Raw genomic sequence first — 21,384 nt, forward strand, 5'->3', positions numbered from 1 at the left:
AAACAACTCGGCCAGCAAACTTGTCCCCGAAATAGACCTGTTCAAGGCCGGGTTCAGGTTCAGCCATGAAATTTCATACTGATTCAAGCTTGGGCTATGGGCCGGGCCCATTCAAAATTGGCAAAAGCTCAGTTAATGACAAAAGCCATTAACTGTAACACATGGTGGGCCTCACCATAAGCTATTAAGCTTAAGATGTGATGGTCCAAGTTCAATAAATAATCAAATGTGAGAACACTCTACATTTCTCCTCCCTCCCTATTTCCTTTTCTATGCGAAGTTATTGCTCTCTCCATATCTTTCCCATCGACGTGTTAGTGTAGCTTTTCCCTCGAGTGTTTTATAGGTTGTGTTTGGTTTGAAGGAAATAGTAGAAAAAGGAAGGAAAAGGGAAAGAAACCTTTACAAACCTTGTATAAATTTTTCTGCATTTTCCTACTTTTTCCATTAAACCAAAACATAGCCCTAAAAAGTGTCAAATCTTTCACTGAAACCAAAACCGTCTCCTTCTGAATTTTGAAGAGTTACTGTTTTCTCACCGTGGCAGTTTTTCTTTTCTTAGTGTTTCTGATTTGGTTCTTCTACCGTTCTACGTATGTATATAGATCCTTGTATGATGGGCCTTTTCCTTTATAACCAACGATTTCTAAAATCTGTAGGCTTGATTTCTAAACTGGGCCAGCCAAAAGAAATTGTTCTGAACTTGGCTCAGCCCAACTTGCAACAACGGCTAAAAAGAGATGGCAAGGTATCAGAAGCATTCAGCAAGGGAAAACGATTAATTCCTCACACTATCCTCTGTTAATGGCAAGACAAAATATCGGATTCAATATGCCTTATCACGTGCAAAATAAATTTCCATTTTTATAGGTGATATTTTATTAAAAATTAAGGGTCTATTTGATTTGCAAGAATAGAGGTCCGGAATCGGAATCGGAATCGGAACGTTTGGTTCGGTGAAAACGGAATCCGATTTCCATTCCGGGCAGAATGGCAATCCCCAGCCATTCCCGACCCACCCCCCCGGAATCAGAATCCCATTCCCGCTATTTAATAAAAGAAAAGACTAAAATGACAAAAAAAAACCCCTCAAACCTCTCCCTACCCGATTCCAACTTTCTAACCCTCATTCCCCTCTCTCGTCACTCCCTCCATAGGCAGCTGAAGTTCGAAGTATTGATCTGAACTAAAACTCAGGCAACGGTGACGATGAGGTAAATCACCATCAATTTTTTTTCTCTCCTCTTTCATATTCTTCTTCCTCTCCTTCTCTCTCACTTTATTTTTTTCATTCCTCCCCATTTTTTCCGTTGCAGACCAGACCAAACCACAGCAGGTCTGAATGCATGTTAATTTGTTTCCCAATTTCAGTTTGTAATGCATCCTTATGTGAGTAGAGTTATTTGGTCATTAGTTCTGTATGGTGTTCGAATTTTTCTATGTTTATTTTATTGTTTACCTGATTCAGCTCTATCTTTGTAGCTAATAAGTTTTGAAAGATCTCTATCAAGTTCATCAGAGTACAATAACATTCTAATCTAATTTCAAATTAGATAACAGTCTGCTTATACATGAATAGTGACAATTAATTAAGGGATTTTAGAGTTACAAGCAAGCAACCACTTTATCCCGATTTCTATCTGGATTGGTTAATAGGTTTGGTGTCATGTTTATTCTAATTAACAGTAGCAGCTGAGATGTGGTTCAAATGAGTCCACACGTTTCTCTTTTCTTTTTTCTTTTCGTGGGATGAGTTTCAGTCCAATGTCTTGTTGTCTTGCTGACCAATAGAATTTGTCATTATCTTACCCTTTTATTTCTTGAAATTCAAGACAAGCTAGCTCAATAATCTTACATATTGAGCTACAAACAATTTTTAATTCTAAGGTATTTAGGTATATTGATTGATTCAAGACAAGCCCAATTCTAAGATATATCTAGCAGTCAGCCCAATAATTGACTGCAAACAAATGAAAATTATTCATAATATACCTAAGGTATTTAGATAAAATAGAAAAACAGAAACAAATCAATACCCACTAGACAACCTATAGAACTTTTAATAAACTAAAACAGATAAAAATAGAACTCCCTATTCATTCCTAAACACCTAAAGTTCTTTTAAAAGACAACTTGTAACTTGCAAAAAAAAGTACTGCAGTAGTTAACTAGCTACCTTTTTCTTCTTGCATAAATTTTCTCTTTACATCCACAAGTACCTAAAAAGCAAAAGCTTGTTCTTGGATGTGTATTTGACACACCTAAAGTAAAAGTATTCATAATATCTGTAATTTTATTTGACACAGATGACATCAGTTAAAAAACAATTGAGGTTTGGCTTTCTGGGCACACATTTATGATAATATTTTAAGTGATGGCATTTTGGGTGCATTTAAGGTCTTTCATTGACTGAAAGTAGACAGGGGCTTTATTAATTTCCTCCGTCTTCACTAGCGCATCAAGAATGCAGTTCCATGTGTACACTTTAGGTGCCAATCCCTTGTGGATCAACTCTTCCATGATAAGATATACCTCATCTATTCTACCAACCTTTCCAAAACCATCAATAAGACTGCTATACCTTAATACATATATGCCTACTCTTGATTTTACTTCTTCAATTAAAGGGCATGTATGCTTCATCAAGCCTATCAATATTGGAAAGCTCATGAATGACTGATCCATATGTAACCACTATGGATTGGTAACCCTTTGTCTTCATTTCCTCTAGAAGCCGGTAACCACTCTCTCAAACAATCTGTAAGCATCATCAACCTTACCTTGCCTACCCAAACCATCTATCATAGAACAATGGTTGAGTTTAGGCAGTGGGGTGGCATACACAAGTTTTCTGAAGGACCTGTGGCCCAATTCAGTGTAAGTAGCTTTTTCCTTTTGCATATACATTTGTATGTGTTATCACTATGTCTGTGTTCTAGCCAAACTTTCAAGAAATAGTCTCAAAATCTTGTTAGGTTAATGTTCTAACAATTAATTATATAATTTTTATATAACAGCTTGGTACATATTTGTGGGGATCTAGGAATAGCCCCAGTAGGTGTGAGGGAGGATGAGTGGAACACTGAAGCTTTAAAAATTCTAAAACGACAATCTGCTTTGCTCCCTGATTCTTTGGTTCTACACAAATTTCAGACTTACTAACATTATAAGCTTTAAAAAATTCCCTGTTAAATCTTTCTAGTCCATGTGTCAAACTCCTATTCTAGAATTAGAATTTCCAAGGTATTTTAGGGATGGATTGTTGTTACCATTTTCCTCTCAAGGATTCTGACCAACATCCAATCTGTAATACCTTTTGCATATAATGGTTAACTGTCTATTAATTGATTTGTTATTAGTGTAGATTATCATATCTTGTAGAAATGAGCATTCAACCTCTTCTATATTAAATTGAAATGTTTCAAATGGTAGCAAACATGCTTGTTAGTTCATCCAGATTCTTCACCTCATAAACTAACAATGGGTGTCATGCTTCTGTTACAGAATGTTTGTACCAATAAAGAAAGTCATACTATCAAGGTCCCTTGAATGGAACCATCCATGTAGTTGTTGGGGGAAGAGGCGCTAGCCTTGCAGAATTCACCAAAATACATACTAGATGGAGTTATTACAAGGACCGGGACTTTGGATTCATAAAGCTTACAACATTTGACCACTCAAATCTGTTGTTTGAGTACAAGAATAGCAGTGATGGAAAGGTCTATGACTCCTTTAGAATCTCACGAGATTATAGGAACATTATGGCTTGCAGTGTTGACAGTTGCCCAAGCATGACATTAGCTTCTTGAAGAGAATACACTTGGGTATCTATGTAAACTTTTACTCGTTGTAGTGGTAAATTGACACATCTCTTTCATGTTCCAGAGAAAAATAAATTCTAGTATCCTAGTCTTTGCAAACCAAGAGTCTAGACCATGAAGAAATAACTTGGTTTTCTGCAAAATTGTTGTAATTTCTTAATTTTCCTACAAAATTTCTGTATTTTTATTTTTTATAAACTTCTGTAATTATCTACAATTATTTGCAAAATGTCTAGTATTTTCATGCATTTTTCTGAATTTTCTACATTTTTTTTGTAATTTTTGCATTTTCTTTCAAAATTCTATAATTTTATGAAATTTCTACAAAATTTCTGATATTTTCATGCATTTTCTGAATTTTCTACAAAATTGTTGTAATTTCTGCATTTTCCTGCAATTTTTTTTTGTAACATTCTGCAATTTTCTGCCATTTCTACAAAATTTTAGGTATTTCCATGCATTTTTCTGAATTTTCTGAAAATTTGTTGTAATTTCTACATTTTCTCGAAAAATTTCTGCAAATTTGTAATTTTTGTATTTTTCTTCAAAATTTCTGTAGAAATTACAGTATTTCCATGCATTTTTCTGAATTTTCTGCAAAAGTGTTGTAATTTCTACATTTTCCTGCAAAAATTCTGCAATTTTGTAATTTCTGCAATTTTTGCAAATTTTTTTGGTATGTCCATGCATTTTCTGCATTTTTATTTTTTATTAGGGGCAAAATTGGAAATCAGGTTGATTCTGATTCCTGCCTCTTAATGAACCAAACAGCATAAATCTGAATCCGATTTCGATTCCTGTATGAACCAAACAAGTAGGGGGAATAGGCCATTCCGATTCTGATTCCAATCGCGAACCAAACGGACCCTAAAATTTGAAGTTTGAATGACTAGTATTAAACGTGAAGATCATCAATAAGCTGGGCTATTTGTCTGATTTGAAAGCCCAAATATTGTAAAAGCAAAAATTTGGAGAATGCAAATATCATATTTAGCCGTATATTAGGAATATCTTCCATACATATATGTTAAATTCATAAAAAATGTTTCGGACGTGTGACCTTGTCCTTTCAAAGTATTTTCGAAGAATTTTTGCTTTTAAGAGATCCTATTACCACGGGATTAGCAATCTGGGCAATCCAATGGCTTTACTGTCTAATGAATGGTCTGTATCCATAGTGGGTCCAGATGTTGTAGGTATATTATTAGGTAAGCATAATGAATGAGTACAGTACGTAATAACTGTGTGACACATGTCCTAGTCAATGCACCTTTCATTTAAATGTTTTTGTTTAGTTATAAAGAAATTATCCATTATTTTATTATTTTTGTCAAAATAATTAAAAAATAATAATAATAAAAAACTTAAACAAAACAAAAATAATAAAATAATGAATAATTTAATTATTTTTTATTTTTAATTATGTACTACATCCGTAGTAGCAGCCAGAAGATTTCACCTTGGGGTCGTGCAAGTTCAAGCTCTCTACTTAGATCCCACATAAATGGATTGATTGAAAAAGAGATTTTTGGACGGATAACGACTTGTTTCACTACTTATCTGAACGGTGCATGAACCCAGAAGAGAACTTACCAAAAAAAGACTAGATGAGATGCCAAAATTGGGCGGATCATAAGGTTGGCCATCAAAATATCTTACCCTAAAGATGGCAGTTATGTCACTATCATCTTCAGTAATAGTTTATTCACTATAAAGCTATACACTAACCATATATCATTAAAAATCCCATCCATCTTTTCAGCTTTTCTCCTGGTCTGTGTTAACATTCTTTTTTTTTTTTTTAATGTTTCGCCCTTAATACAAACAAGATCAAATAGATCCATTTCATATAGACTACTAGTCTTGGGAAGGTTACCACTTACCAGAAAGAATTTATTGCATGTTATGATGCTGTTTACATGGATATCATAAGTAAGAATGGTGCAAGTCAGGTATTCGATTTGAAGAATTTGTATTGCATTTGAGTTCAGGCCTTTGAGAGAATGTCATTCAAATTTTAACAAGTTTTAAACTTGAGCGATCTCAAGTTGTAGCCCGGATCTATAAGCCTTACTTGTACATTGGAAATATTTCCATACTTGTATTTATTATTTTTGGATAAATATTCCAATACACAGTGGGGTGTGGCTGTGAGGTTGGTGTAAGAAGCACTCTATGAACAGCAGTTCTCAATTCCCCAAGTTGCATCCCCTAACTAAAAATTCTCTCCTTATGGAGGAAAAAATTAATGCTGATTCATAGTTTAATCATGTTAACTTGGAAAACAAAATTTCAAGACCTAAATTTAGGCCTTTATGTAAAATATTTAAGTTTTTTGGCTACTTTTACATTTACATAAGAGAAAGCCTAATAAAAACAATTTAGGTATCCATTGCTTTTCACTCAAAACAGCAAATAAATAAATAAAAGACTTGAGAAAAATGGATCAATTTATTCAATTACAAGTTGAATAGGTAGACAAAAAATTAATGATATATGTAATAGGAAAAAATAAATAATTTTTGGGTAAGAGTAAAATTAAATGATTTAAGTACTCATATCTAACAACAAATATGACATCTATGTAAATAATTACTAACAATATATGATATTTAGATATAAATTTTAAATGAAACGACAAAGCAAACCCGTAAAATTAGGATAATGCTATCATCCTATTATGATGATGGTGATTGCTTTTCCCGTAAGAAAACTCATGTATTAGCGTGCTAACTATTAAATCATATAGGTTCAAATCGAACATGCCAAGTTGAATACATGGTGGGCCGCTTGAAAGCACCGTTTGGAAAGGAATATGGCATCGCATCAGCTAATTAACCGTCATGTCATATGCCCAGCTATTTTATACCTTTAATTCTATTTTACTAATGTTTCGTTACTTGTAAAAAGGAAAAAACAAAATGTTTTGGATAAGAATAAGAATCTGACAGCTAAACCAATTAAATGTATTTAAAATAGAATAGTACACCTACTTCAAATATTCATGACATACAGCAGAGTTAGAAAACGGCTCGGGTCAAGAACAGTTCAACAAACCCGGTTATACTCGGGGTTTAATAGCAAGCTGACAAGCTTTATAAAAAACATAGGTATGTCTGGTTTTCTTTCAAATTTCAATGAATCCATGACCCGATCCATTTCATGTAGGTTCATGCGGGCCAAGTGGGACCCGGAAAAGTGGGGCGAACGTCTGCTGCTTGGTCAGGTTGGCCATCTCCATTTTACTGTGTATGCCGACCGTGTGGGGACGTTCAGACTTCAGATTCTGTATTGGTCCATATGATCTAGTGTAGGTCCATTTCATCTTAGCCGTTGAATGAAAGGCTCCTTAGATTCTTCAGAAAAGGGTACCCAACAGGAGGCACACTTTTTATTTACTTAAATAACTGATTATAATAATTCACAACCAGACAAAAGCTTTCCAAATGACCATATTAACCCTGTCTTTACTACAAAAGACTGGACTGGTTCGTCAATTTCAGGCTTTCAGCCGTAAGATCTAAATTCCCGCTCGAGTTAACGATTTAACAGGGGCTAATATAATAAGCCAAAGGCGTTAGCTTTGGCGTGAATGCGAAGTCATAAAGGGATGATATTGAATTCTTGGGCTGCAATTCGAAAGGTCTCTTCAATGGCGCCCACTGAAACCTCCTCCATCTGGTTTCCTGGTTCTGCCACTCGTCGCTCTACGGTTACTCTTCTCTCAACTGTCATACTCTGTTTCTTTTTAAATCTTCACTGAGTTGACTCCGTACAGAGTGAGAAGGAGGGCGGGTATTTGATTGTTTCTCGGCGTGTCCTTTCTTTTGGGTTTTTAGAAGGGGTTATGATTCGAAGGAAGGCGATGAACTGGAGGAGAGTCGCAAAGTCTGCTCAGGCTCTCGCAGCCCATGGGTTACTCTTTACTTTCACGCTCTTGCTCGTGCTCAAGCTCGATCATGCCGTCCTCTGCTCATGGTGGTCAGTAATTTATCGAATTACATGTTGTTATTTAATAAAAATTTGACCTTTTTTTTATATTTGGGTTTGTTAGTTTTCATTTCCGATTTGCGTCGTTTTGATTTTGGTTGAAAATTGTAGTAATTTGTGAAATGGCTTGTTACTGTTGGGCTTGCATGCATTTTATTTGTTTAGGTTAGTATTTGCAATTCGATCAATATTATGCAATGAGATGGCTGATTGCCGAGTAGTAGTCAATTAATTGATTTCAATGAAAAGCATGCCTTTTAGTGAAATTTGATTTATTTTCCAGTTATTGTTTCTCTAGTTCTATTTACAATCTACAATTTAGTTATATGCAGTTCATTTAGTTATGGTTATGGATGGGCTCTTTCATAAGTTTAGGGCACTTGTTTCTTGCTTGATTTTTCACCTTTTAATAGCAGTTTTTGGTCAGACATAGTTTAATTCCTACATCTACATGAAATGCAACAAATTGATTCAATGATGAAAATCGTAATTATCCGAGATGTGTCTTCTTTAAACATGTTTAAACGCCAGGATCTGATCAGGAGTTCATTAAATCTATTGTTTTTTAAACCAACATGTATGTGGCTTCACGCAGACTACATTGTCATAATGTCATTAATTGTTCTGAGCAGTTAAGCATACCCTGTGCCAGATGAGGAAATGTTAGGAAGATTGAATTTTGTACTCCATAATGCCCACTGACAGAATTCTAGTTTTTTGTTTTGGCTTTTCTTCCTGGGAGGTGTTCTTATGCACTCTTCCTCTTGAAGACCTTCTCTTAATCATACAAAATCTTTGGACAATGACTACTATTGATTTCTCAATATTAGGGATTCAGATTTACCTCGTGGACCCACTTGAATTTAAGTTTTCTTCCCCATAGGCAATAAACATTTTTTATTTGTCACTCGAGTATTCAGTTTGTCTTCAAGAATGCTTATCCACTTGAAGCAGGAAAAATTTTTGGAAGATGCAGAAACTCTCATGTAAAAGGAATTGTCTTTAACGCTTTCTTATGAAAGACAACTTTGTAGATAAGGTCTCTTGGGAAATGAAATTTATCGTGAGCAGTCTGGTGAATGCACATGGTTATTCTTTTTTGTTCTCTGATTTCCGTAATAATCTGTTTTAGTACCATTAGCAAGAACTAGCAGTGGAATTATTTTTTTGTGCACACATATACCAAGGCAAACATGTGTATGCCTTGTGCACACATAATCAGGAACCATATCCATATACCTGTTGGGTTTGTAACAAGCGACTTGGACTCCCCTTGCACACACATAAAGAACTATAATGAGAGATGAGAGACTCTGCCTTGGATTACTGATGTATATTCCACCTAATGTTGAAACTTCCTTGAGACATTATATTTCATGAGATCAATATCTAGCTGTTGAGATACAGAAGTATGCTACAAAAGAAAAAAAAAAGAAAAAGAGTACTGTGCTAGCACTTCTGAGACCATATTCATAGGTTTACAGAATAAATATACAAGTGTGAAGCTTGGAATCAGTGTTTCTTGTGTCTCAATAGAATCACAGGCCAAACTATTATGTTTCTTGCGTTTCTTCTCTCTCTCTCTTTCATTCTATCTTTTGATCAGCAACAGATCACAATTTTGTTAGAAGATAAAGTACAGAATAATGCGGAGCAAATGATCTCCATAGCTGGAGTTCAGAGCTTAATCAAAGGAGATCAGCCTACCCCAAATACAAAGTAAACCCCTTAAGAATCGTTGTCAATGTGACACCTAGGTGTCTGCCTAGGCAACAAGGCGCCCATGGAGGATTGCTTCACTTAATCACCAAGGTATTTTGTACATAGTACTATTATACTTTTATATTCTTGTTTTTTTTTTGAGATTATAATAATAAAACATAAATTATTAAACTAAATTATTCAGTTTTTGTGTTAAAATATTAGTTTATTTTTATTATTTTCTTATTTTCTTATTTTCTGGGGTTCAATCGACATATGTGCTGTCTTGAACCCTCAAAGACTTCAAAACGTGAACCAATAGGTAAGGAACAAGTGAACAACTAAAAACTTGTCCAATTTATACATACTGATTTTGTTTTCTTTTCCTAGGACAAAAAAAAGGGGCTCAGCCCCTCTATTTTCTGAAATTTCTTTTTTTTCCATTTTTTCATAAACATGTTGATTTTCTATGTTTCAAATGAAGTTTATGCATTTTCTATGAAGATTATAGACAATTACTTGTGAAAGATGGTAGCTGGTTTCCATGGAACCTAGGGGGATAGAATTCTTGGTTTTTATTCAAAAAAAAAAACCAAAAAAATCCATTGCCTAGGCGCTCCCCTGTTGCCTAGCCTTGCTTTTACACCTTGAAAATGTCTAACCACTGCTCATTCTACACCCTCTTGGGCCCTGGCCATGGAATCCACTATCACATCTTCCTTTTTTAATCACTAATGATGATCAAGGAGACTTTATTGAGTGAAGTGAAAGAAAACCCCTAAATCTAAGGCCAGACTGTAGGGAACAAGTAAAACAACCCGTGGCTGACAATGCAAATTTAACTTTTCATTAGCAATCTTGCCCATGCCCTGTCGCAGGTGGCTGCAAGGACCCCCATGGCCCCACCTTTAACTCTGATCTTACCATCCCTCTGCCAACCTGGGAGTCATTCTGAATGGGCTATTCAGGTTAATAGACAAAGCCTTAGGCTCAGTTTGGAAAGAGTACAAATCCAAATATGCACGGTACAAGTACATACAAATAATACAAAATACAAGGTTTTTCACTCTACATATTTGCATTTTTACTCCTTCCAAACTGAGCCTTAGCTTCTTCATTGACAAGTGGCTAAGGGTTCTAAGGTTAAGACTATCTTCTTTAGAAGATATCCAGACATTTTCTACTCGACAGTGTTGAACTACTATTACCTTCAACTGCTGGACTTGAAAAAGTGGAAGAGACTTAGTTCCCAGAGAGTTTCCTTTCACTGCTCGACTTGAAAAGCTGAAGTATATTACCTGAGTATTCTCTGAAGTCTGAAGAATCCAGCTACTCAAGAAGAGCTGGGTGCCTGGATTTCCATGATAAGAAGAACAACACCAAAGTTTTTGTTTTATTTTTTTATTGGTAAGCAACTGTCAAATTTCAAGTATTTGCTTATCCTCTAATGCATTTGGATTAGGTGTTTATTTTGGAGGCCAATGATCTAGGACCTCCATGTCTGTTACTTTGTTTTAGTTCTTTTGGTGCTCTTTATAGTGTTATTAATACGAAATTTTTACTGTTACTGATCAAGAGATAGAAAATGTATGACTTTTATTTCTTTAACCTGTTTTATATATAGTTCTAAGGATCTTCTAGGAGTTAAAGTACTTCACTTGGCTCACTCATTATAGGTTGGTTTGCTACCCCAAAAGCGGTCCTACAATTATCTTTTGCACAAACATCCTCCTCCTCCTCCTCCTCCTCCTCTCTCTCTCTCTCATATAACTTACACAAATAATAAATGTTCTGTTTGAGGTGCCTATAGGGGCTACCTTTCTGTTTCTACTTTCTACCATATATGTAAATATTCCCATAGTTTGACTTATTTAGAAACAAATATTCTTGATGTTCTTTCATAACTATAGAGTTGCATTTAATCCCTATTTTTATAAGCATTTAATCCCTACTTAGTTTCATCAATTGAAATTTTGTCATTAGCAAGCAACGTGCACCACTGCTTATCCTATTATCTATGAGTTGTAAATTTCTGCTATACTTAATTTCACACTTTTTTTTTTATTCTGTTCATTTTTGTACTGCTTAAAAAGGAATCAATGTTTTGTTAATCTTTTAAGTGGCAAAGGGACTTGATCTCTGTAACTACCTTGTTTTTTAATTGAGAGACTTTTCGGGAATTGCAAGTGACCATACCTTTTCATTTTCTTATGGAATAGGGTGATATTCTTTAATCACTTAATGACTAAGTTGATTATTGTGGTTAATTTTTATCTATGAAATATTGATAGACTTTTCTGGATTAACTATTGGCTTTACAACAAATTCAGCCATGCCATGGAAAATGGAAAAAACATATTGTCATATGTAAACATCTTTTAGGCATGTTATTGAATAATATTAATTCTCATGTTTGCAAACAAATCTATGATGTTTTTGGTTGGCACTTGGTTACTGGAACCTTTCTGGTACTGTCCGTATGCAAGAAAAAAAGAGAAGATTACTTTCATACTCTCTATGTCTCTATCAGCCAGCTACTGTCTCTGTTAAAGTTCCTTGTATTTGATAAAAAAAAGTGAATGGTGATGTCTTCATGTGGGTGCTGGGCATGAGATCACTTTGCATTCAAAAGAATAAACTAGTTTTCTATTTTTATCCTTTATTTACTTTTGATTTTTGGCTACTTACCAGTTTTGACTTTAACCACACAGGATCATTTTTGCCCCACTATGTCTATTTCATGCAGTCACTGCACGAGGCAGATTCTCTTTACCTGCTCCATCAATACCACGTGATCGGCATGTATGTTATAATGCCTCTATAACTTTTTTAGAAATTGTTTTTATTTTATGAAAATGGTTTTTAGTGTTAACTTGTAATATTTTCAACTGTGGTGATAGTGCTATACAATTCTTTTTCTTGAACAGTGGGCACCCTGTCATGCTGTCGTTGCAACACCATTGCTCGTTGCATTTGAACTGCTTCTTTGTATATATCTGGAGAGCATTTATGGTAATAACAGTCAAGGGTCAGGCTTTAGTGTACACTTCTAGAGGATGTCATTTACTTGATCTTCATGTTTATCATTTTGTTCTAAACTTTATTCAGCATGAAAAATGCTCTTGTTGACATGAAAAGTGGTTAAACTTTTGACATTATTTGGAATTTAGGTCCATTCTAAATTTCTAATAAGTAATAGCCTTCATATTATTGTTATTTCTTTGTGAGCTTTGTACTCCACCAGTGAATCTTCTATTATTTCATCCTTTTTCCCCCTTCTGTGCAGTTCATGGTTTTGCAGCTGTAAACTTGAAGATTGTTTTTCTTCCCTTGTTGGCATTTGAAATAATCATTCTCATTGACAATTTCAGGTATTTTTTGTCATTAGATTTTATTGATGTTATAAAAGAAGACTGTTTGAGGTATTTGATCAATTGCAGTAATTAAAGTGGTCATATTTTTTATTTTCCTTTTTGGCAGTAATATAAAATCTGAATAATATAGAAGAAAAGACATTAACTAGTGCAAAAGCAATACAAAGGAAGTATAAGCTTTACAAAGATTTGAACTATATGACTTTTATCTGTAAAAAAGATTATATTTTACTAATAAAAATATAATAGAATGTCTCTATTCTAGTTTTAGAACTTCTGATTTGCTGTTTCTGGCTGATGCTTGGAGCAATTGTTTTTAGTTTAGTTCAATGCTGATGACCAGTGTTTTTTTATTCTGATTCAGGATGTGTAGGGCTCTAATGCCTGGAGATGAAGAAAGCATAAGCGACGAAGCAATATGGGAAACACTTCCTGTAAGTTTTGTTGGCTAATTACTCAACTTCTTCCTAGATTGTTATATTGCATTGATGCTGATAACTCTTTTTGATTGGTAATGGTTAGGGGTGCAACTTGGATGAGCTCGGGTTGAGAATTTTTTAAAATTTGAATGGACCTGGGCCAGGTGCTGTCTAAATTCTTCGAATCGGCTAACCCTACTTGTACCCTTAACCCTGCAGCCAAAGAGAGAAGAGAACCAAGACCAAATAAATAACACAAAGGGACATGAGATTTATAAGTGTGAAATTGTCTCACCAGAACCCAAGCAGAGACTACAAACATGGGGGGCGAGGCACATATTTGGCCTCTTTTTCTGCAATAAATCCAAGGTATTGATTTTCAACGGTATAGGGCTGCCCCACACCTCCTCTGAAGGAAATTTCCCTGCAAGGTTAGAGGTCTGAAGCAAAATGTTGTAGAAAGAAGAGCAATTGAAAAACCTGTAGGGGAAGGTTTCCAAATCCTGCTATCCCTACAAGACTGATCAATAAAGACTTCCCCTAACTGAGTGGTCAAATCATCAACCATCCCCATTTCAGAATCCCTTAGGCCTCTTCTCAAGCCCAAATCCCAGGATTGGTCCCCACCTCTAGTTCTTCTTTATGGGATTGGGGTGCATTGGTCCAGAGTCTAGACCTCTGTAGGTCAATGTCTATGCGTTTACATGGAGATATACATATTATTTCCAGACTATTCATCCAATGGTTCTCTTTTCCATGTAATGCTTTTAGTTTAAGGAAGCTAGTTATGTTTGCTAGGCTTCCATCATCAAACAAAAACCTGCCTAACTCTTGTTTTTTCTCTATTTAACTCTATGTTTGAATAAGTTTTGGGTGGCCAGATACTGGGTGTTTCTGTGCATCCTACAAACCCACTCTATTTTCTCCTCCAAACATTTAATCATTTTTTGTGCATCCTAAAACTGGATTTCAAATTTTTCAATCAATCTATCACTCGTAGCTTTCTAATGAGCAGCTTTCTATTTGAATTTATTGGCTTCAAAGCACCTTTGCTTTAAGGCCATTAGATCAATCTTCATGTTTTCTATTTAACATTTGCATTTTTTAAAGACTTTTCTTTATTTACATTAACATCTAGTGGAAGAAAATGTCTTTTAGGATAACTTATCAGACTCGTATTAGATCCAAAAATCCAACAAATTTGATTGAATTAAAATTCGGCTTAACATTCAGATTTTGGATCGAACTTGGATGAGGCATTTCTTCATTCAAATTAAACTCAAATAGAGGTAGATCCAATCTGATTATAGCCCTAATCAGCCCTATCTCCAACCTTGTATTGGAGTTATGTCCAATCGGTTATAGCCATCTAAACTTCTATTTTTTAATATAAACTTGCTCATATACGAGGCTTTATTTTGAGTATGTAGCAAGGAATTTTTGCCCCAAATTTTTTCCATGGATAAAGGCAAGGGTGGGGTGGGATGAGGAATCAGGGGGACTCCCCACATGGAAGGGACTTCCCTAAATGACCCAACCAATATACCCATTACTGTACGCATGTGTGCATTTGTCTGCACCATGTTCTCAATCTATTTCCTGAAGTTTAAGATAAAAAGCCCTCCGTTATGTATCTTCTCTGTAGAGGTGCAAGAAATGCATTAAGGGCATTCAGCACCTGAGGTGCAAGGAACAAGGTGAGACATGAAATTAATCGTATTCTTATTGTATTTGATGTTAGACATCTTGCACTCTTGATGTATTGGAGGTAGAGGGCCAATAAGCCTCAAGATTCAGACGCAACACCCCCAACTTAAATTTTTGGCAAGCAGTCGGTTTTGTGATTTTGGTAATCTGGTTGCAGTTCATTCGATTTTAGTGTTAGGAATCAATATTAGTTATATTTTTATTGCTTATTTACTGGAAAATTTGCCACGGACATCTGCAACAAGTCAACAACTAGGGCTTCAGGTATTCAAAAGGTCTTTGTTTTGCTTTTTTTTTTTTAAGTTAATACATCATTGCTAGTGAATAAGTGCCAATAAAAGGTTATTTAGAAGTTAATAACTTAATATACTATTACAAAGGTTTAAAACACAACAATTTACAAAAGTACATAACTAAAAATGCAAATTTATAAAAAATGCATGCCTAAGTCACACCTTGCACCTCAGCCAAGTGCTCACCTTTTAAAAGGGATTGAACTTATGTTCAAGCAAAGCACATGCCTTAAAATGCACCTTGTCCATGCAAGTATGCATTTTAAAACGCTAGGTTGCAGACCTGCAGTATAGGGTGAAATGCACCAAATGGAAAGGCATGTGAAGAACTGAAATGAATGGGAAGCAAAAGGAAGAACAAAAAATGTAAAAAGATAAGGCCCATATATTCCTTAGCATAAGAAGCAAGAAGTTAGGTGGTGCCCCAGCAGTACAAGCTAGACATCTCTGGTCAAAACCTAATTTGTTTCAATTGAATTTGAATTTCCTACTTATGTCTGACAGCCATGGGATGCCCAACTGTCCAACCCCCAGATCTCAAAAGCTTAAAAGAAAAAAAAAAGATCTAAAAAAGTAAGAAGTACTCAAGTAGCAAAACAGCAATCTACAAAATTAGTTTGGGGTTTTCAGTGTTTGTACAAATTATTTTCTCCACATCAGATCATTTGTATTACAGCAAGTAACAGTCACAGACTTCTGTTCAGTACTTTGGTCAACAATGAGTAGCAACAGTTGATGGCAAGTGGTGACTGTTCTTTCCTTCAGTACCTTCTATAGTTGAGTTGTTGATGGTACTCAAAGAATCTGAATAAATGTTGGTTGTTTTGTTAAACTTTTGTTTTGATGAATGTTGTTTTGGTAAACTTAGAACCCCAACTATAATATTGTATTTATATTCAAATGGCAAGACATCTGAATTCAATCCAATTATCAACCTACTTGAAGCATCCGAGTTTGATTCATTTATCTGTCTGGACCATCTGAACCCAAAGTAATCGCATTGGATCTCGAATTGGGTTTCAGAGTTTCGGGTACCGTTGAAGCTCTATGGCAGATAGGAAAGCTGATACAATAGGTCCTTTATCTGATAGATGATCTAGATGATCAGATCAGTCACATAATTTTTCCATGACAAAGAAAATAGGTAGGGTGTGTAGGGAAATTCCCTACTTGACCTGATTGGGAAACTGTTTTGGTAGCTGACCCATGTGGGAGCGGGATTGCTAGTTGGGTCATTAAATGAGCTTTCATAAGTGGCAAATCTATAAGATGGGCACAGTAGATGGTTTTGGAAACCTAGGTGGTCCAGAAATATTAGTTACTAACTTCCAATTAATATTGTCTAGGATAGATGAAAGTCCATGACAGTTCCAAGGTTGGTAGAAGCACACAGGACATTGGATTAAAACGTAATGGTGATCTTGGGCACTCTGAGAAGTCTATTCAAAAGCTGGTGATGAAAGGATACAAGAGGCACTGATCAAGGAAGCAAGTGTTATTCAACCTACCTGCAAATGGTGGAAAAGGGACTCATCAGTCAATCACAAGGGAGAGTAGGCTTTTGGGGCATCTCAACCGTTAGCTGCTCTGCTAATGTTTTTGCAGACTTCTGAGGTAGAAATGGGGTAGGTTGGTTGGAATTATTATGGGGGACGCCTGGCTGAGGTGCTGAGCAAACTTTTTAATTATGTAGTAATGCCTCTCTTGGTAGTATAGTCAGCTCCATGCTGTTCTCCTGTTATAAGTGTTCTTGCCATTGCTAAAGCTTCTATCTTCAATTAAAACGTAATGGTGATCTTGGGCACTCTGAGAAGTCTATTAAAAAGCTGGTGATGAAAGGATACAAGAGGCACTGATCAAGGAAGCAAGTGCTATTCAACCTACCTGCAAATGGTGGAAAAGGGACTCATCAGTCAATTGCAAGGGAGAGTAGGCTTTTGGGGCATCTCAACCGTTAGCTGCTCTGCTAATGTTTTTGCAGACTTCTGAGGTAGAAATGGGGTAGGTTGGTTGGAATTATTATGGGGGACGCCTGGCTGAGGTGCTGAGCAAACTTTTTAATTATGTAGTAATGCCTCTCTTGGTAGTATAGTCAGCTCCATGCTGTTCTCCTGTTATAAGTGTTCTTGCCATTGCTAAAGCTTCTATCTTCAATTAAAACGTAATGGTGATCTTGGGCACTCTGAGAAGTCTATTAAAAAGCTGGTGATGAAAGGATACAAGAGGCACTGATCAAGGAAGCAAGTGCTATTCAACCTACCTGCAAATGGTGGAAAAGGGACTCATCAGTCAATTGCAAGGGAGAGTAGGCTTTTGGGGCATCTCAACCGTTAGCTGCTCTGCTAATGTTTTTGCAGACTTCTGAGGTAGAAATGGGGTAGGTTGGTTGGAATTATTATGGGGGACGCCTGGCTGAGGTGCTGAGCAAACTTTTTAATTATGTAGTAATGCCTCTCTTGGTAGTATAGTCAGCTCCATGCTGTTCTCCTGTTATAAGTGTTCTTGCCATTGCTAAAGCTTCTATCTTCAATTAAATCTCATGTTCCTATTGTTGATAAAAAAATATGAAATTTATTTCTCTTTGATGATGTCTCCACCATTGAATATTGCTTTAGATGCTTGCAATTTGAAATTGGTCCATGCTTGCATTGTTTTGATTTACTAAATCAATTGAATGATTATGCAATTGAAAATCACTAGTTTGAATTAAGCCTGTGCTTTTATTGGTCTAATAAATTTGTTGCAATGCTTTTACTTGTTAAAACAAATACAAAATGAATTAATACACGACATTGGAGTGTTTAGTTTCTGAAAAGCATTGGTTATATGTAGTATAATCTGTGCGTCCATATAATATTTGGACATTGTCAACTGATAATAAATTTCTATTCTGCTTCTTTCTTCAAATGTTTAGCACTTCTGGGTCGCAATCTCCATGGTTTTCTTTGTTGCTGCTACAACCTTCACCCTCCTGAAGCTATCTGGTAATTTATCCATATTCCTTGAAATTTTGCACTGCTTTCTCTTTGGTGAAAATTCTTTTCTTCTCTTTTATTTATTTATTCATTTATTTTATCAGACCTTTGGCATGCTTTCAACCTGGATTTGTGCTTCTAAACTTCTAATTTGTTTTCCACAGGCAGTCTTTCAGTAGTAAGGTGAATGCAATGATTTAGCATATTGATCTAAAAAGATAATCTGGTCATTTCTCTTTGGTGTCAGGGTTATACTTGTAATTTACTATTTATTAGAAAAGGTATAAATAAGTATTAGGGTGGGCTTAGACCACCGACTTTTTCTCTCACTTGATCTCTCTTTTCCTCTCTTTTTGTTAAAGGAAGAAAAATATTACAAGCTAGTAACTTACTATAGAGCAATATGAATCTCTTCATATGTTCATGCTGATACAGAAGCAATAGACAGTACCCACTGACATCGGCACACTGGAAATGGTGTAAGGGAAGACCAGTGAACTAGCCTCTCGCCAATGTGCAGTTTGGGGAGGGGCAGATGTACGCAGCCTTATCCTAGAATCTGATAGGTCTTGGTTTAGTCTTATAGAGGAATTTTTATTGTAGATTCAGGAGTTGGTTTTAGATTTTTTCTATACTGTTTACAGTGAAAATTTGAAAAAAAAACACAGATTTGGATATTTTGATTGTGTAAATTCATGGTAGTTTATTCATAGATGGAACTTTAAGATTCCATGTCATTGGATATCCTAGAGATAAACCAAAAGTGGTTTGATATTTTTTTTTGGGTGCATATTTAACTTTTTTTTTTGATCAATAACAGAATCAATTTATTAATGGACAATAATATTACAACAATCCGGGAAGAGGTAAGGAGGCTTAACTCTCCCGAAAAAGAGAAAAGAAAAGAAAATTACAATACAGCCCAAAACATCTGTTCCCTTCCCACCCCTTGTTTCGCCAACGTATCTGCAAAAGTATTTGCAGTCCTCTTCACCTATTGAAACTGAACCTCCAACCCTCTAGTTAGCCATTTAGCCTCCCTTCTCTCATTTGCATATTTCCACAGTTCGTTTTCCTTAACCAGCTTAGAGTCTCCTTCCACAATTAGTCTATGAATATTCAGCTCCTTGGTCTCAGCTCTTAGAGAGTCACCATTCCCAATGGAGCCTGAAAACAAAGCAATTACCTTACCATTATCATCTCTGAACACCTCACCAACACCCGAGGGCCCGGGATTACCTTCACTACTGCCATCAAAATTTAATTTTACACAACCTGGGCCTGGTGGAGACCATAAGGGAGAGGCAACTGATGAATAAGGAGCTGAATTTGCCACTTCCAGCCAGCTATTCAGTAGCATAACTGTAGAGACATCAGCAAACATATCTAGAGACTTCAGCCAATGCACCACCCTAACCATTATTACCTCAATGATACCTTCTTTGTTCCTTTCCTTATCAGAAAAGGTCCTGGAGTTCCTTTCTTCCCATATAGTCCAGCAAATGGCAGCCCTCACACACCTCCACATAACCCTACCCCTTTTCTTAGGCCATCTAAGGAAAGAAGTGGCAAACAGGCTTCATATATCTGGAGGGGTCCACCTGCAACCAAATAAAGAACTAAACCATTCCCATATATCAGAAACAAAAGGACATGAAATTAGTAAGTGGTAGGAGCTTTCACCATTCGCCTTGCAGAGGGTGCACCAATTTGGTCTTTTCTTTTGGAGTAAATCACATGTGTGACATCTATCTAGGAATGCTTCCCAATATAAAGCTCCAATCCTTGGAGGGATCGGCTCACCCCAAATTTCCTTGACTGGGAAAGACTGAATTGATTGTTGGTTTGTTGTACTAAGGACTTAGCACAAGAGAAAGCCCCCGAGGGGGACAAAGTCCAAATTCTATTGTCCCTTTTTGATGGGTCCAAAACCACCCCATTCAAAATCTGAATTAAGTTCACAACATTGCCCAATTCTGACCCCCTATAAGGCCTCTCCTAAGCCTCAAATCCCAATCATAACCAAAATTTGACTCGGAAGGGACCAAAAAATCAAACACACATTTCCCTTTGAAATGGGAGAGGGAGAATAAAGAGGGAAATTGGTCTTTCAAAGGTATATCCCCCACCTACAACTGCTCCCAAAATTTAACCTGATTGCCAAAGCAATGATCATACCTGATGCATTACAGAAAAGAAGGAAGAATGGCATGTATGGATTTCCGAGTGGCCATGTTAGTCCTTGCCACAATTCCAACGTCCTAGCCATTATCTGCCTGTCCATGTCTCCATGAATACTCAAGATTACCTTGGTCCACAGCTTATCCCTATCCCCACCAAACCTCCACAGCCATTTGCCTAACGAGGCTTCATTTTTCTTTTGGATATTGCCTAATCCCAATCCACCCTCATCTCTACACTTGGAGATTAACTCCCAACCCACTCTATGATCTTTTCTTTCCTCCCTTGGCTCTCATAGGAAATCTCTCATCAACTTTTCCAGCACTCTACTTATTTTTTCTGGGATTCTAAACACAGATGCATAATACACCGGCAAGCTAGCCAATGTAGACTTAATCCGAGTGATTCGGCCACCCAGAGATAAATACTTCTTCTTTCAAGAGGCTAACCTTTTCATGAACCTATCAATTATTGGGTTCCAAAAATTGTTATTCTTTGGATTATCCCCTAAAGGCATCCCCAAGTGTATCATAGGCCATTGTGACACCTCACAACCCAAAATCTCAGCCCTATCTCTCATCTCTCCTTCCATGTTCACCCCTACCACACAACTCTTACCAAAATTAACCTTTAGATTTGACATTCTTTCAAATTACTGCACTACCAACTTCAAATTTCTAACCACCTCACATCCTCCCCTTCATAGAATAAGATTGTGTCACCAACAAACTATAGATGTGTAATAGGTAACTTGTCTCTACCAACCCTCCATCCTCTCACTAGGTTCCTCGAATCTGCCCTCTCTATTAATTTCCCCAACACCTCTGCTATCAAAGTAAAGAGGAATGAGGAAAGGGGGTCCCCTTGTCTAATTCCCCTGGTGGTAGGGAAATGATCCACTATAGACCCATTCACTAGGATTG

At 36.2% G+C, this 21,384-nt stretch overlaps 1 protein-coding gene and 1 long non-coding RNA gene across 3 annotated transcripts in view; both read left to right on the forward strand.

The window, feature by feature from the left end:
* The first annotated feature begins 776 nt into the window (after positions 1-776).
* LOC104601210 (uncharacterized) lies at positions 777-3,920 on the forward strand. The gene is made up of 2 exons (XR_735836.3): positions 777-1,214; positions 3,505-3,920. It is a non-coding gene; the product is annotated as an uncharacterized LOC104601210 (long non-coding RNA).
* Positions 3,921-7,397: 3,477 nt separating this feature from the next.
* Positions 7,398-21,384, forward strand: part of LOC104601217 (uncharacterized) — a 36,252-nt gene continuing 22,265 nt past the window's right edge. Inside the window, exons 1-7 of one of the 2 annotated variants that reach the window (XM_010264490.3) lie at positions 7,398-7,533; positions 7,661-7,802; positions 12,224-12,314; positions 12,440-12,524; positions 12,799-12,883; positions 13,251-13,320; positions 18,220-18,289. In XM_010264490.3, coding sequence (XP_010262792.1) covers positions 7,669-7,802; positions 12,224-12,314; positions 12,440-12,524; positions 12,799-12,883; positions 13,251-13,320; positions 18,220-18,289 — 535 coding nt within the window. In that variant the 5' untranslated portion in view covers positions 7,398-7,533; positions 7,661-7,668. Of the gene's footprint in view, positions 7,803-12,223; positions 12,315-12,439; positions 12,525-12,798; positions 12,884-13,250; positions 13,321-18,219; positions 18,290-21,384 lie in introns of both variants that reach the window. The other variant, XM_010264481.3, reaches the window with a different exon arrangement.

The sequence above is a fragment of the Nelumbo nucifera genome, chromosome 3 (genome assembly GCF_055504915.1).
Source record: "Nelumbo nucifera cultivar China Antique chromosome 3, China Antique-T2T, whole genome shotgun sequence".
NCBI classification, from domain to species: domain Eukaryota; kingdom Viridiplantae; phylum Streptophyta; class Magnoliopsida; order Proteales; family Nelumbonaceae; genus Nelumbo; species Nelumbo nucifera.